We start from the raw sequence: 13,564 nt of genomic DNA, 5'->3' as shown, positions 1-13,564 counted from the left end.
ACGATTTCTTAAGTAGGCATACATCAACAGTTATTTGATGCTTTATTCCTTTTTTTAGGAATATGACATGATTAAAAAATTCAGAAGTGATAGACAGGTCTATTTTAATATTTAATAACTGCAGTCTATCAAATGATACATATTCAGAAGTAAAAAGAGAAACCATAGAGTAAGAGATGTTTGTTATGCATATATATGACTAAGGACTTGTACTCTACAAATCAATAAGACAAAGACAGACAACTCTGTAGAAAATTGAGCAAGATATATGAATTGCACATCATAAAAAAGAATGTCTAAATGACCAATAAACATATTTAAGATGCTCAACTTCTTTAGTCATCAAAGAAATGTGAATTAAAACCCAGACTACACATGCACCAGAATGACTAACATGAAAGATAAACGATACCAAATTTAGTGAAGATATGTAGAAAACACAATTCATACACACTTTGATGAGAGTGTAAACTGAAAAGCCCTTTGGCCTTATAGTTGATGGTACTATAATAGCATTTATGGTGACAGATGGTAGCTACACTTGTGATGAGCATAGTATAACACATAGAATTATTGAATCGCTCTGTTCTATACTTGAAATTAATGTAGCATTGTGTATCAACTATACTTCAATAAAAAAAAAAGCTGAACATAGGCTTACTCTATGATCAGAAAAAATCTACTTCTAGATATGTATCTAATAGAAATGCATATATATGTTCTTCAAAACATATGTACAAAAATGTTCATAGAGGCACTATTTGTAATAGTCAAAACCAAAAAATTACCTAAATGCAAATCAACAGAATTGATAAATAAGTTATGGCATTTACACAATGGAATATTATACAGCAATGAGATTTAATAAACCACATCTACTCTCAACAATATGGATAAAACTCACCAATATGTTGTTGAGCCAAAGAAACTAGATACAAGTGAATAAGCGCTAAATGATTACATTTACAACAGATAAAATGAATCTATGGTGTAAGAAATTTGGATAGTGGCATTCTTAGGAAATGAAAGGAAGGGGGCATGAATAAGGATTTGGGATGATGTTAATATTTTGTTCTTGATCTATACTAGATATGTTGGCGTAATCATGAAAATTAATCAGACTGCATACTTAAATGTTTGTACACTTTCCTGTATGTCTATCTTACTTAAATGCAAAGGTTAAAAAAAACAAAAAACCTCATCTTCCTTACTCTACTTAACTCCTATTATGTTCTGTTTTTCATCCACTTCTCTTGGTTTTTATATTCAAATTATAAACAAAATTTTTTCAAATATTTTTCAAAAATTCATCAATTTATGCACACAGCATTGGAGAATATTTAAATACATATAGCATGTTTGTTGTACAAATAGTATTTCATTTGTGAACAAAAGATCTGTGATGATGTCTTCTCTCTGCTAATTTCAAGAAGTATGGTTTTAAAGCAATCATTTACTTTTCTAAGCCTCAGGTTTTTCATATGAAAAATGGCCTTAATGATACCTGACTTACAGGGTATTGTGAGCGTCGAATAAGAATATTCGACAAGACATTTCAGTGATCATGGGTGGTATAGTCCCTGCCCCCAAAGAAAGACCCACTACAGGTTTCCCTTGCTATCTGAAAATAGAGTGTTCCTGTGAAACCTTTCATAAATCCAAATGGCTTCAACTGAAGAATATTCCCTACTTTCTGAAAGTTGCAGTTACACCATTTTGCTTTTACAAAGGACCTACATTAGTACAGAACCGCATTTCCAAATGGCACGGTTTCCTTTTGGGTGGCAGCCTGAGTCCCTTGATATTGCTCAGGTGTCCCGAATCCTGGGGACTTTGGAGAAAGGTTCTGGAGACTGACCCCTCAGAAGCCAACCTAGGGTTAGGGTTAGGGCTTAGCAGCAGGACAGGCCTGATCTACTGGCACTGTGATGAGCTTCCCAGGGTCTGAGTTGAGGCCATGGGTCAGGGGGGAGTGTCAGGCTTTTGCTTTTTTGTAAAAGCAAAAGTCCTCTTTAAATTTTTTTGGTTAGCAAAAACAGGTACTAATGTAGGTCATTAATAAAAGTGAAGTGATGTAATATGAACCTTCAGAAAGTGGGGGACACCTGTAATACCTAATGAAAGTCTAAATGGTAACAAATAAGCTATCACTATTTCTGTAACAATTTCTATATTTTGCTTGCCACATCTCTTTATCATTATTTGTCCACATGCTCATCTCCCCCACTAGATTCTGAGTTATCTGATGTCAGAACTGGCCTTCTCCATTTTGTATTTTAGGTGCTAAAGTAAGTTAAGGAGAAGTAACACTCACACATACTGATTTCCTCTTTCTCTCATGCTTCTTTTGTCTCAGCATGTGTCATTCCCGCTCAACTTTTGATTGAATTATCTAATTGAATTCAAACGATACTTCTCCCAGGAAAAACTCCTTCGCTAGAAGTAATCATGATTTATTTTCTCAACTAAATTCCTACAAAACATTAGTGACTGCCCTTACCATGAACCCAACAGATTTTAGACGGAATTGAATTACATATCTTTAATCAAATAATTTTAAATGACTAGAAAATATCAGGACTTGAATATTTATTAAATCCATAATGTCGCAGGAGTACCTTGGTTTGTAATGGTAAGCAAAGCCACAAAGGAAACAATGACCAGATTTAACAACATAAAAATGAAAAACCTCTTAGTGACCAAAACAAGTCAAATTCAAACTTAAAACACAAATGGGCTGCAAGAAATACTGCAAAATTAATGAAGTCACTAAGTAACTAGCTAGCTAGCTAACTTGCAAAGAGCCCATTTGCTTCCAGCAGGTCTGTGGCCTCTCTAATGTGAGCTACTTTGGCTCACTCCAGAAAGCATTGATTATTATCTTTCATTCTCTGTTTACTAAGTCATTGTTTCAGATATGCTCAACTTAAACTGTTTCCAGTTGCCAACAACTTGGATAACTACATGATTAACATGCAGACTCAAACATAATGCTCTGCTTCTGTAATTTTACAAAAGTGAAAAGACCACCCTAGTATTTATTTGCCATTAATTTCCAACCACAAAGTATTTGCAAGAAAAAGTGAAGAGTTACCTGATCCTTGAACCCAGATGGGAAGCATGAGGAGCTGGAGAATGAAATGGAGTGGAAAACCCATGAAATTTATAAAATCTTCACTAACACATGGAGTATTTTATTCTCTAACTGGACTTAGTTCTGAAATGGCATTATCTTTATCGCTTCTCAACCTTTTGGCTGAGATCAAATGAGATGGCATTATCTTTTAAATTTCTCACCAAACTCTGTTACTAATTAACCACTGGCTCAGTCCATTAAAACTTTCCTACTCCTAAAACAAAAAACAAAAAATGAAAAACTCTCCTAATCTTGCAGCATTTGTGGACTCCCTTGTCTGCTTCCCCTGTAATTCTGTTGGAATCTCAGGTCTATGCATGTAATTTCTTCAACATATGTGCAGGCAACTCTGTAGCTGTCACAGATTCAAACACAGGCTCTGAAAACTTACCAGCTAACTTGCAAGAAAATTTAATTAGTTCTTCTTTTGAGAGAGTTATTAACTTTTCCCAGTCTTTCGTGTCCTGTTATTTATGTACATAATAAAATTCAAACTAATTTACCCACAATGAGTGAGGTCAAGTGAAAAGATTGCTCTCCACAGAGGCATGCTCTGTTTCTAAAAATCATTCCCTTTGGCATCGAAATCCCCCTGTTCATCTCCTCAAAATGAAATAGGAAATTAAAAATATAAGTTTTCTGTAAAATCATTAGTTTCAAATTAAATACTATTTATGTATTAAAATTTAAAAAAGAGCAGGCACAGATTACTTTCATCTCCTCCCCTGCATAGTACTTTAAATAGAAGGAAAGCACTCTTTACCTAGTGCATTTGTTTGTGTTTTTCTCATTTAAATTCCAATAGTCACTTACTTGCCTATTGGCATTTTATGTACACAAGCTCATACAAGTTTCCCCAGAATGGCTTCCTCTTGCTGGGATTGTGGAAAAGTAGTGCTCATTCACTACCAGTTCATAGCACACTTTAACAACGAACATTTGAAAGTAAGGAATTTTTCCTTCCTGCACTTCTGTTATTTCTGGTTTCATTCAGTTCAATTTATTTTTAATTTCCCTGAGACTTCTTTCAAAAAATTATTTATTTATTTGAGGGGGGTGCAGAGGGAGAGGGAGAGAAATCCTCAAGCAGACTCCCCACTGAGCATGGAACAAGACATGAGGCTGCATCCCAGGACCCTGAGATCATAACCTGAGCCAAAATCAAGAGCTGGATGCTTAGCCAACTGAGCCACCCCAGGCCCCCCAGGACTTCCTTTTTGACACCTGGATAATGAAGGGTTTTTTTCAATGTTTTCTGTGTTTGGGGGTTTTTCTGTTATTTTTCTATTATTGCTTTTTGTTTGATTCCATGTGGTCAGGGAATATACTCTCTATGCTAAGGTTTGTTTATGATCCAGGATATGGTTGATCTTGGTATATATTCCATAGGTGCTTGGAAAACAAACAAACAAACATGTATTTTGCTGTTGTAAGGTGGCATGTTCTATAAATATTCTTTAGATCCGATTGGTTGAGAGTGTTGTTGGATTCTTCTATGTACTTGCTGATTTTCTGTCTAGTTGTTCTATCAATTTTTTAGAGAGAGGCTATAATTGTGGATTATATCCCACTATAATTGTGGATTTGTCTATTTCTCCTTTCAGTTCTATCATTTTTGCTTCAAATATTTTGTAGCACTGTTGTTTGGTGAATACTTATTTAGGACAGTTATATCTTCTTAGTATATTGACCATTTTACCTTTATGTGCTTTCCCTTTCTATCTCTGGTAAGTTTGGGGTTTTTTGTTGTTGTTGTTGTTCTGAAACATAGTTAATATAGCTGACCCTGCTTCCTCTTAACTACTTTGCATGCTATATCTTTTTCCATAATTTTATTCCAACTTACCTATATTTCTTATATTTCTATAATCGAAGTGAGTCTCTTGTAGGCAGTGTATAGCTTTGTCATGTTTTTGTTTGTTTTTTATCTATTCTACCAATCTCAATCCTTTAATTGGTGTCTATAGATCATTTACATTTAATATAATTTTTATGTTTTTAAGGCTTAAGTTTGCCATTTTATTTTTCTATATTCTGTTTGTTCTCTATTTTTTCCTCTATTTTGTATTCTGCCTTCTTGTAGGATACTTGAACACTCATAATTCCATTTTAATTTCTCTATGGTGTTTTGAGTGTGTCTTCTTAAAGCTTTCTTAATGGTTATTCTAAATATTACATTTTATATGTATGTGTATATATGTATAATGTAATACATAAGTGAAGATATGTGTATATATGTGTATGTGTATACCTTATCACTGTTTACCCTGTAAGATGTCAACACTTTAGCAGTCCTAGGGAAGTGTAGAAAGCTTACCTCCCTTTACATTCCTTTACTCTTTTCTATTTATACTATAATCGTTTTACACATTGCCTCTATATACATTGAGAACTACATTTGGCAGTGTTACAATTTTGCTTCAACCATCAGACATAATTCAGAAAACTCTAAAGGAGAAGAAAGTCTTTTGTGTTTACCCACAAGTTTGCTTACCATGTTCTTTCTTACTTGATGATGTTCCAAGATTCCTTATTTTATTATATTTTTTCTGCTTAGGGAACTTCCTGTAGCCATTCTTTTAGGAGGAGATCTATTGATGACAAATTCTCTCCATTTTCCTTCATCTGCTAGTGTCTTGATTTCTCTTTTAATTTGTGGAGAATATTTTCCCTGGATATAGATATAGGGTTCATAAGTTCATTTTTTTCAGCACTTGAAAATGTTGTGGTCTCCACAGTTTATAATAAGAAACCTGCTATCATTTGAATAGTTTTCCCCCTATAAGTAATATATCACCTTCTCTATAATTGCTTTCAAGATTTTTTTCTTCATCTTCAGTTTTCTGAAGTTTAACTTCTGTCTTGAGATAAATTTATTTGGGTTTATCTTGTTTGGAGTTAACTCTTCTTGACCCTGTAGGTCTGTATTTTTCCAAATTTGTGAAACTTTCAATCATTATTTCTTTGAATACTTTTCCTGTGCCACTCTTTATATCCTCTCCTTCTGGAAGTCTGAAGACCCAACTGTTAGATCTTTTGTTTTAGTACCACATGGTCCTGAAGGTATGTTCATCTTTTTTTCAGTCAATTTTTCTGTGTTTTTCAGAATTGGTCATTTGTATTGTTCTCTCCTCAAGTTCTTTCCCCTGTCTTCTCCATTCTGCTATTGAGCCCATTTGTTGCTTTTTAATTTTTTCATTTATTATATTTTTTATTTTTGAAATTTCCATTTGGTTTTTCTTCATATCACCTTCTTGTTTTTCTGTAACTTTTTATTTCTTTGCCCAGAGTTTCTATTTTTTTTCATTAGCCTCAGTTGTGCTCTAACTAGTCACTGGAGTGTTTTTATAATGGTTACGTTAAATTCTTTTCCGGTAATGCTAAAATATGTGTCATGTTGGATTTGGTATCTGTTTATTGTCTGTTTTTTAAGTTGGAATCCATTTTAAGTCTTGGAGCACAATGGATAATTTTTAATTGACATCGGAACATTGTGGATATTATAAGATTCTGGACCATATTTAAATCCTGTGTTTTAGCAGTCCTTTTCTAACACTGCTCTAGCAAAAGTAGGGGCACTATCTTGTTACTGGCAGGTCAGGATGGGAGCTAAAGTTCTGTACTCAGTCTTCATTGACACAGAGCTATGGGAAACTAAGTGTCTCTGTTGCTAAGAAGCAGTAATGGGATACCCCTCTTCTTACTGCTCCTGCATGGCCTCCACTTATACCCTGAGAGATAATAACCTTTTTATATCTGGATGATGGTGAATGACCAAACTTTCTATGTGTCTTCCTCTGACATCACCCCAATGAGGAGAGCAAGGGTAACTTGTTCAGGTGGGAGTGGAAGTACAAGCTCCAATATGGTCTCCACTGAATCACAGGGGCCTCAGGTGCATCTTCACTGCAAGGTGGGAATAAAAGACCTAGTTCCCACTAGACCTTTTCTGACATCACCCTCTTTGGTAGGTATGGGAGTAGGGGCAGGGTTCTGGCACCTTGTAAAGTCTGGCATGGGTCAAGTGTAGGCTTCCCACTCAGCTCTTGCTGATGTGTGTATTTGTATGTGAGGGAGGGGATGGTTCAAGTTTTCCCATGGATTTTGGCTGGAGTAAAGCAGTGATTGGTAAACATTTTCTGTTTTGCTAGACTGCCCCACTCCTGGTCATTGGCTAGAGAGAACAGGCTTTTTTTGAAGTCTTTTAAAAATCTGCACTTACTGGCATTTCCAGGTTTCCAGCTTCTCCAGTACCCAGTCTGGAGGTACTGACTGAGGCAACCTGAGGCAAAAAGAAAACTCAAAGAACTTATCTCAGTCAGTTATTCAGGTCTCAAGGTACCTATCTGGCCTCCCTTCCCTTCATCTTTAAATAAGAGTCTTCTCATGCTTGTTTTATATATAATGTCCAGGGCCTTTAGCTGTACTTACTGCAAGGGATAGGAAAAAGTACAGAGACTCCATCTTCCAGAAATGGAAGTCTCACATAATTCAATTTTTAACAACAGGCAACACACTCAAATAGGCACTTCATACAATTCAAGTGGTCAATATACACATGAAAAGATAAGTGCTCAACATGCATAGTTAGATGAAAATTAAATTTACAAATACAGTAATACCAAACATCCATCCACTTTTTAAAAGATTGTCAATGCCAAGTATTGGCAAGATTGGTGCCAGTTGGCATAATCATTTTGGCAGTATCTGCTACAGTTGTATCTTGCATGCCGTTTGGCCCACTGATTAACTTCTAGATATATACACCCAAGAGAAATGAATTAATATGCCCATCAAAAGAAATATACAAAAAAGGGGTGACCAGGGGTCTCAGTCAGTTAAGCGTCTGCCTTCAGCTCAGGGTCCTGGGATCAAGCCCAGACGTGGGGGGTCTCTGTTCAGTGGGGAGTCTGCTTCTCCCTCTGCCTGCCGCTTCCCCTGCTTGTGCTCTTTCTCTCTCTGTCAAAATAAAATAAATAAAATCTTTAAAAAATAAAAGAAATATACAAAAATGTAACAGAAGCCTTATTTGTGGTAGCCAAAACTGAAAACAATTCAAATGGTATCAACTCCAGAAAGGATAAGTAAATTATAGTAATCTTCCTAAAATTAGATGCTACACAGCAATAAAAAAAAGAAAGAAGAAAACTATGTCATGGATTAATCTCACAAAATAATAATGAGTGGAAGAAGTCAGGGACAAAAGAATACATATTATTTGGTACCATTTATAAGAAATGTTAAGAATAGGCAAAATATTCAAGGGTAGTAGAAACCCAAATAAAGGTAATTCTAGGAAAGGGATACTGACTGGAAAGAGGTACAGGAAATATTCTGAGTTGTTGAAAATACTCTGTATTTTTCTATGGGCTGTATTTTCACAGTTTGATACATACATGAAAATCAATTGAGTTGGAAACCTAATACGTGTGTGTACATGTGTGTATGTGTTTCTGCTAAAACTGAACAAAAAAATTTTTTAAAGATTTTCTTCCATTTCACTTTATAATACATTCTTTTTTTTTTTTTAAAGATTTTATTTATTTATTTGAGAGAGAGAATGAGATAGAGAGAGAGAGAGAGCACGAGAGGGAAGAGGGTCAGAGGGAGAAGCAGACTCCCTGCTGAGCAGGGAGCCCGATGCGGGACTCGATCCTGGGACTCCAGGATCATGACCTGAGCTGAAGGCAGTCGCTTAACCAACTGAGCCACCCAGGCGCCCTTTATAATACATTCTAATGGCCATACACTGGACATCCTTGGAATCCAGATCATTGATCTTTTGAGATCTTTTTTTTTAAACCACACCTTCCTCAGCTCCCTGATCTTTCTACCTTAATTTCCATTGTATTTACTATTTACCATTTAACTTCCTAAAGAAGAAGACAGTCTTCTACCTGTCATTCAAGACCCATGATAATTGCTCCAGTGCTCACTACAGTAAACAACGGAGGCTATCCCAAACATACCACTGTATTTCATAAAACTCCATGTATATGTAAGCTTAGTTTATCTATCAAAATCTGCTAAGACATTTCCTCATCTATGCCAATCTCTAATTCTCAGAAAAAGTTCACTATTTCTTTGCATGAATAATTGTTGCTTTGCAAATTTGGGAGCTTCCCAAGTGAACTCTGAAACTGGACCGTGTTTGAAGAGCAAGAAGAGATTGAGGAAACAGGCTTGTTTTAGGCAATGGCAAGATATCTAGATCTCCACACCCACCTGCCAGAGTCCTAAAAGTGTATATAGAAGGCTTACCTAGGTTCTGTCCCACATACTGTTCAGATAGTGTTAACACACATTGCTCCCTTAAGGCTCCGTTCTTGAAAATGGGTCCGCCTTTGGGAACAGTGGGCAGAATATATATTCCAAGGACATCGGAGGGAGGGAGGAGTCTGGGTCTAGGTTAAGGGTCAACGAGTGGCCACATTCTCTCAATGACCTACTCCAACAATGACCAACATAACTGCTTCTATTATACACACTGAAGGGAGACAAAGAACAGAGGCTGGTCTCCGCTTGGCTCTAGGCCTCCAGGCAGAATTCCTAAGGCATACAGATTACAACAGTCCTACAGCTCCCTCAAAGACTTCTTTTAATGTTTTCCCTCAAAGACTTCTTTTAATATTTTACCACTACAGTTTTGCTCGTTAGTGCTACTTCCCTCTGATAACCATAAACAGGCTCCCTCCCCAAGATCTATATTAGCAATCACCTTTCAAACATCTAGCCCACTGATGTACACTTGAAGCATCTCATAACTAATGTTTTGCTAGACAACAATAAAAGCAACCTTATCTTAACAATAGCTAGCCTCCAAGGTCTTGGAGACCTTGCTTTTAACATGCACAAATTCCTTAGAGACTTGTGCTATGCCTAACCCCCACTAAGCAAAAAGTATATAACCAGTCACTCTTCGCAATCGAGTGCAGCTCTCTCAGCCCATGGGTCCTACCCCCCAGCTATAATAAAAGCACCTTTTTTGCACAAAAAGTCTCAAGAATTCTTTCTTCACGGTTCACTGGTGGCCCCACATCACATACTACACTATTGATAACTGTCTTCATCCTTTATTTCTGTATTCTTGAAGGCTCCCATGTGTGTAGAAATAACACAGATAAGGTGATTTTTATTTTGCTTGTGACTGTCACTAAACTCATCCATTCAACCAGTTCCTGCCTGTCTTATTAAGGCTCAAGTCCTGTTTCCTCTGGAGAAACTTCATTGACCATCTCAGTCAAAAGTGAACATGACCTTGCTTCTACTGAGTGATTATAGCACACCAGCTATACCACTCTTGCGGCATTTACTATGAACGGAAATAATTCGGAAGGGACTTGAGTTAAAAATGTTTTTTAAAAAATTCATCAGTAATTAGAAGTAAATAGGTTTTAATATTATCGAGGAAGAATTCTCTCTGCCCTTCAAGGTCCTTCTAGCCAGACCAAGAATCAAATTGACATGAGACAGATTAACAGAGAAAATCCAGCTGAATTTCATAGGGACAGGGAATCCATGCATACATGAATATTCCAAAGACAGTCAGACAAAATGAGGTATAAAGGTCATCCTGAACTAAAGAGAAGGGGCTGGGGGTGTGGGACTTCAAAGGGAAGGAAAGCAATTCCAGGGAAGATGAAACAGAATAAATGTTTAACGAACAAATATTTGCTGGGCCATTTAGAAAAAATGGGACATAGAGGACTTTGATCAAACGGGCCTTGCTAGGTTCCTCCCTGTCTGCCACGCCTAGTTCCTATTACGGTGATTACTCTTTTCCTGGAGGTCCTCTAAATTTTTATAAGCAGTTGAAGGAGTGGTAAAGAGCTTTTCCTGAATCAGCTGAGTTTTGATTGCTTTCTTTTTTAAGATTTTATTTATTTATTTGAGAGAGAGCAAGAGAGAGAGAAAAAAGGGAGAGCAAGAGCAGGGGGAGGGGCAGAGCAAGAGGGAGATGGAGACTCCCCGCTGAGCAGGGAGCCCTGGGACACAGGGCTCGATGACCTGAGCCAAAGGCAGACACTTAACCGACTGAGCCACCCAGGTGCCCCTTGACTGCTTTTTTACCCAAAATAATCTTCATGCCAAAGTGGCCCATTTGGGGGTGGCCTGCCTTTGGTCCATACAATAGTATTAAACTTCTTAGCTATAAAAGGTGGACTTCGCTCATAAATGAAAGAAGGAATCATAGACAAAAAGCATCAGTAGGTTTGTATATAAAAAATAAATTTAATGATGGTGAGATTTTTAAAGAGCATAATTAAAATTTAAAAAGGCAAATAAGAGATGAGAGGAAATCACTCACAGTAGGTAGTATAGAAACAAATCATGACTAATTATTTATTTTCCACTGAATTCCACCCAAGTAAATTAGAGAAAATTAAGGTGGGAAATACAGTTCCTCTTCCTTGTAGTTATTGGGGTAGAATTAAGTGGGCCTGGAGAAAGAGATGAAACAGAAAGAAAGGAAAATAAATATTAAAAAAATCTGTAAAGTAAATGTTTATATCTTTCTCATGAGAGAATAGATACAGTGATTACTTCATCTGCTAATCTAATTCTAGCTCTAATAGAAGATAACTTGCATGTCTCTCAGAAGCAATCTCGATTTTAATGTCTTTAAAACATTATGTGCACTTTATCACTTTTGAAAGCCTTTCTTAGTTTCCTTGACTGACCATCTCCCAAGTGGGTACATGGCTAACTTGGTGAAAATAATTTCCTTCAGCAAAGTCTCTTGCTTAATGGCCACTGCAAGACCAATATGAAGTCTGAAAGGTTCTCTGCGGACCAGGTGGATAATTTAATCAGCCATTCTCCAGCATTTATTTCTGTCCTGGGTGGATTCGCCTTTCACTTCCCCACCCTATGAACTCTCTTCTCTGCACAAACCTTTTTGTAGGCATTGAAATAACTTCACAAAGGCTTTGGGTGAGTAAAATTATAAAGAGAGATATCACATACACCAAGTAAGTATCTAGATTTCAAAATCATTACAAAATGTCTCCTAAAATATTTTATGATGAGAGTGGAAATACGGAAATTGGCTTTACCGTAATATCACTAAGTAATTTCAATTAAAATATCCTTTACATAGTATGTTTAGGAAAAAGAAATGAGTATATCATTATTCCTAAAAATTCCTCCACATAAATATTCCAGAAGTGAAAGTCCACCTAGCCTGTTCATTCTCCTACATGTCCCAAATAGCCATTCTCTCTCTTTTTTTCCTAATCCAGCAACCTACCTCCTCATATTTCAAAATCTCTACCCCCTGTCTTACCCAGGACACCCACTTCTAGAATTCTAGGAAAACAGTGTCCATCAGCTCTTTGCCAGAAATCCACTGGTCCAAAACTTTAAATTAACATAGCAATAAAATCCTTGGGGTTCCTTTTCACCCTTATTTATGTATTTTTAATATATTTTTTAAACAAACCTGGCCTTAAGACTTCCAAGGTCTTTGGTAGTAAAGGGGCAATGGTGCTGAGCAGCATCTTCCGGTGTATATCATCAGCCAATCAAGTCAGGAGTTATGAACCTGAAGCCAATGGGTGCAGACCAGGGGCGGGGCTTGGAGCAAGTAACTGCTGGTGAGGTGGCGGTTGATTGTTGCTGTTCTGGGGTGGCCAGAATAGCTAGCCTCCTCTTCTCGCTACTCCGGGACACTCCTCCTGAAGCTCTGGACGGTGAGCCCTCCCACAGTTTCCCCTTCAGGAAGTTACCCCCTCCCCTCTGGGACTTTCCCTGCTCGGTCAGCCTTCCCTCGGAGCAGAGCAAATGCTCCCACAGTATTCCAGCTACCCATTCTGCCAGCCATTCCCTCCTGGAGTTTCCACCTTTCCTGTGGCAGCCTACTCAAGGCAAACGAGCCTTTCAGTTGGACTTTCTGCCCCTTAGCCCCTGCCCCTCCTCCATGACTCTGAACTATTTACCTGGCGTGGGTTTGTTCCCTTGGCCTTGCTGAGGCACAGAGAGGGGAGCACACTGATGCCCTGGTCAATCTCCTCAGGTGCACGGAGCTGAGCCAAGAGGGAGGAAGGGCTCCTTGGGAGTGAAGAGGCATTAGGAGGGCGACAGACCGCCCACGTCAGTCAGAGTCCGTGAGTAAGGGCTGCTGTGTGGTGTGGCAGCACCCTGCTGGTGGATCTGTCATAAACCATTAGGCCAGAGTTTGCAGCTCGTGATGATTACTGGGATGCCACCGTGCCCTCCTCAGGATGCTTTTGTCAGCTAATTCCTGAAAAGTGTGATTAGAAGGAAAAAAGTCCTCCCATTTTCAGGGACAGGGAATTAGTCTTACTTCCACTTTTCCGTGACACAGAGAATTTCTTAAGGTTGACAGACTGTTGAGGACAAGGCTGTATGCCCTTTTTGAGAGAGCAGTCATTCATCTACTCCATGCATAGTGGGGATGGAGGCATT

At 37.7% G+C, this 13,564-nt stretch overlaps 2 protein-coding genes across 16 annotated transcripts in view; one reads left to right on the top strand and one right to left on the bottom strand.

The window, feature by feature from the left end:
* Positions 1 to 12,681, bottom strand: part of LOC141372864 (OX-2 membrane glycoprotein-like) — a 39,060-nt gene extending 26,379 nt beyond the window's left edge. The window contains exons 1-2 of one of the 3 annotated variants that reach the window (XM_073893333.1): positions 12,579 to 12,680; positions 7,359 to 7,418 (exon numbers count right to left, since the gene is read on the bottom strand). In XM_073893333.1, the coding sequence (XP_073749434.1) occupies positions 7,359 to 7,418; positions 12,579 to 12,636 (118 nt within the window). In that variant the 5' untranslated portion in view covers positions 12,637 to 12,680. Of the gene's footprint in view, positions 1 to 3,094; positions 3,238 to 7,358; positions 7,419 to 12,578 lie in introns of those variants that run through there. The other 2 variants (XM_073893341.1, XM_073893336.1) reach the window with 2 other exon arrangements.
* Positions 12,605 to 13,564, top strand: part of SLC9C1 (solute carrier family 9 member C1) — an 88,804-nt gene continuing 87,844 nt past the window's right edge. For 6 of the 13 annotated variants that reach the window (XM_073893233.1, XM_073893266.1, XM_073893242.1 and 3 more), the window contains exon 1: positions 12,605 to 12,828. In XM_073893233.1, coding sequence (XP_073749334.1) covers positions 12,675 to 12,828 — 154 coding nt within the window. In that variant the 5' untranslated portion in view covers positions 12,605 to 12,674. Of the gene's footprint in view, positions 12,829 to 13,151; positions 13,247 to 13,564 lie in introns of all 13 variants that reach the window. The other 7 variants (XM_073893273.1, XM_073893251.1, XM_073893236.1 and 4 more) reach the window with 4 other exon arrangements.

Source organism: Callorhinus ursinus, unplaced genomic scaffold, assembly GCF_003265705.2.
Source record: "Callorhinus ursinus isolate GAN/ISIS: 27379988/994484 unplaced genomic scaffold, GSC_fseal_2.0 scaffold1, whole genome shotgun sequence".
NCBI lineage: Eukaryota > Metazoa > Chordata > Mammalia > Carnivora > Otariidae > Callorhinus > Callorhinus ursinus.
This window is presented reverse-complemented; position numbering and strand designations above follow the sequence as displayed.